Below are 3,750 nucleotides of genomic sequence, written 5' to 3' on the forward strand. Positions count from 1 at the left end.
AATAGATCAACTCTTTTCCATCATTGTGATGTAGGTTACTTGCAAAAATAAAAAATAAAAAAAAACACATGTTTTGGAATTTAATAGGTTTGTTGATTAATGGAGGAGAACTATTCTCGTCATAAATGGGTCTACTACAAAGTCTGCAGGAAATGGGGAATGCATATTACAAGACATTGACATACATTTCAAAGTTATATATAAAATTAGTGGACCATAAAATTTCATGGAAAAGAAAGAAGGGTGTAAAGAAAAACAAATCATCTTGAAAACGAGGACTGATCCATTATTCTTGATAATATCTGCCAAGAGATCCTTAACCTTTAAATTTTTAAGTTGAAGGACGATATGATAAAAGATAAACCATTAATAAACTTTCCTGATAGAGCAAACAATTCTCTTAGAAATTAATATAAAGCAAATTAAAGAACGTGGCATATTATATACTAGATTTTGAAGTCCGGAGCTAATGTATTCAGAAATCTGGACCGTTCAAGATTGAGAGATACAAATCTTTAGTTTGTATGAAGTGGATCAATGAAATGCACTAATAAGTACATGTTTAGTATTTAAGTACAGATGTCAACAACAAACTCATAGTTTTCTGATTTCATATGTGGTAATACACATAGTGAAAACTTAAGAAGTGGAATGATTCTCAGACTCATATTTAGTTAACATGATTTGAATTTATATTTCTTGTACTAAACAAACATGTCCAACTCGAATATATTGTAGGAGCACATCCGCTCTAATCAATATTTATGTGAATATTTACAAAGTGATGGAAGGTTAAGAGGGTACTGTTGTTATGAGAAATGTACCACGCTATTACTCTCTGATAAAAAATTATTTCTTTATCCCATTTATGTCGCTGACCTTTCTCATCCTCAATGCATATGCCCATTTCTTCCCCTTCTCTATTTAATTTCCTCCATCCATATCATCTTCCTTTTCTCTTGCAGAAGGTAAGTCTAGCCGTATAAACAAGAGCAGAACCTACTACTTTGCTTTGCGGGTTCAGAATATTCTGATGGGTCGATCACCGTGCTGTGACAAGGTGGGTTTGAAGAAAGGACCTTGGACTCCAGAAGAAGACCAGAAGCTCTTGGCTTACATTGAAGAACACGGCCATGGAAGTTGGCGTGCCCTCCCAACAAAAGCTGGTGAGACTTCCACTTGCATTTCCCCACATATTATACTATAAGAATGTACGTAATTACATAACATGTGTAATTTAAGTACTTAATTATTTGCTAATTTCACGGTTTAATTAACTAAATGTGTGTAGGTCTTCAGAGATGTGGAAAAAGCTGTAGGCTTAGATGGACTAACTATCTTCGACCTGATATTAAGAGGGGAAAGTTCAGTTTGCAAGAAGAACAAACCATAATTCAACTCCATGCCCTATTAGGGAACAGGTACAATTGTTTATATTGTCGCTCAATTTGTTGTCCCTGCGATTTGAACACTGTAACTCCCCTATCAGTGTAGCTAGACCAAATGGTCATAAGCAATTTTGTTGTTATCAACTGTCTTAGTCTGATTAGTTCTGGACCTCTGGTAGACATTGTTTCCAAATGTTAATTAGTGGTCTTATTTTTCATGGTTGTTAATCCTTTCTCTCAAATATGTTCTTATTTTTCTTTACCTTGACAATGTAGAAGCTAGAATTTGTTAAGAAGTCGACATTCTTTGTAATCAAGTTCCATCACTGTTCTACATTTGTTTAAATTTTTCGACGTTTTGAATGTGAAAGCCTTGATCTCGCAATTACTTTCAACCACTCAACTCCGACCTGTCACTTATTCACAAATTTGACTTGTGCAACCATTTTCCATAACATGATAATTCACTGTTGTTCTAAATTCTAAGTCATGAATCTCCTGACTGCGAGTTAATTATTTATGGGTCACAGTCTTTAAATGAAAATGGTCCTCTTCAAATTTTCTTATCATGCAAACTCCTAATCATTTCTGATTTTTTAAAATTCAACTGATCAAAGAAGAATCAACGAATAAAGTAAATAGAATGTTAAATTGTCCATTAAATCAATTTTTTATATTATATTGCTTACAACAGATAAATGAAATAAAAATACTTATAAGATCGATGTAGTTTATGTTGTTTTTTATAGTATTTTGGTGCTAATATTTGTCTTTGATGATCAGGTGGTCGGCCATAGCAACTCACTTGCCAAAGAGAACAGACAATGAGATAAAAAACTACTGGAATACGCATCTTAAGAAGAGGCTAGCCAAAATGGGCATCGACCCCGTCACGCACAAGCCAAAGAACGACGCCCTACTCTCTAGCGCCTACGGTCACTCCAAGAACGTCTCCAACCTCAGCCACATGGCTCAGTGGGAGAGCGCCCGGCTCGAAGCCGAGGCTCGCCTCGTCAGAGAATCAAAGCTCCGCTCCCACAACTCCTCATTACTCCACCAGCTCACCACCACAAACCCCAATACCTATGTTCTGGTGAATTCTTCGTCTTCGGGTTCGACTTCAGCTCAACTTCAGATTAAGTGGCCGTCATCAAACCCTTCTAATAATAATATTGATCTCGAGTCTTCGACATCTACGCTCAATTACAATTCCGATCAGACTAACGTTAATAACGCATCGTCCTCCACAGTGGGGTCCGCGATTATGCAGCCGGCGATGATCGAATTTGTTGGGTGTTCAGGTTCTTCTGAGACCAAGGAAGAATGTGGGGATAAAGAAGAAGATTGGAAGTCCCATTTGTCTTTCACTTCATTAGGGTTAGTTCATGATCATCAGACCATCACAATGTCCATGGACGCTGGAGGGGCATGGACTACTGCTACTGATCATCAAGTTGGCAATGTGGTTGCTGACATGGCAGCTGCTGATCAAGAAGGGTTCACTAATCTCTTGCTTAACAACTCTGATGAGGTGCACAGTTTGCCAGACGGGGATCACGGCGGGGATTCTGATAACGGTGGTGGAAGCGGCAGCGGTAGCGGTACTGACTACAACGAAGATCATAAGCATTACTGGAATAGTATTCTCAATTTGGTGAACTCTTCTCCCTCAGAATCTCCACTGTTTTGATGATGAACTCTGTAGCCACTGCCATGTCCTCTATGTGATCATTTCGGATTAATTGGTGTTCTGATTGGGAATTAAATCAAAGTGTGCAACAAATTTAGCTCCTCTCATGATCAAATTACCAAAAGCAAACCATTTGCTTAATTTCTGTTCATGAATTCATGCTATTGCCGAAGCAGTTTTTGGTTGCTTATGCAATTTTCATAGGATCGGTACCAGAAAAATGTAATAAAATATGCAATTTTCAACTTGTTAGAGAGTCGTTCATCTAGGTGCAAACTATGTATTAGTCTCGTATAGTTTTCTTCAATATATTCACCATTCTTCATCTGTACTTTGATTTTTTTATGGTTATGAGTGAATGTATCCGTTAACCCAGAATTTCTTTGGATTTTTTCCCTTTATATTATTGTCTATTATAAACTAGAAAATAGAAGATTCATTCGGACGTGAATGCAAATAGCCAAAGAAATTATTGTCTAATATAAACTAGAAAATACAAGATTCATTCGGACATGAATGCAAATAGCCGAAGAAATTACACTCTGCTCTAGTAAACTTGATTATGCCAAGGTCTTGTTTATTTGAAATTGGATTTTCTGTTTGGTTAGTTTTATGCTATTTAAAACTACACAGGACATTTATACGGACATGTCCAATACAAGATATTTTTAT

The 3,750-nt window shown here is 36.6% G+C and overlaps 1 protein-coding gene across 1 annotated transcript; it reads left to right on the top strand.

Annotated features, from left to right (window-relative positions):
* The first annotated feature begins 535 nt into the window (after positions 1-535).
* Positions 536-3,403, top strand: LOC137708465 (transcription factor MYB16). Its single transcript, XM_068447547.2, has 3 exons — positions 536-1,166; positions 1,292-1,421; positions 2,172-3,403. Exons 1-3 carry the CDS (start codon positions 1,034-1,036, stop codon positions 3,076-3,078), a joined length of 1,170 nt encoding a protein of 389 aa, XP_068303648.2. The 5' UTR covers positions 536-1,033; the 3' UTR covers positions 3,079-3,403.
* The last annotated feature ends 347 nt before the right edge of the window (positions 3,404-3,750 follow it).

The sequence above is a fragment of the Pyrus communis genome, chromosome 17 (genome assembly GCF_041283825.1).
Source record: "Pyrus communis isolate YQ-2024b chromosome 17, ASM4128382v1, whole genome shotgun sequence".
In the NCBI taxonomy this organism is placed as follows: Eukaryota; Viridiplantae; Streptophyta; class Magnoliopsida; order Rosales; family Rosaceae; genus Pyrus; species Pyrus communis.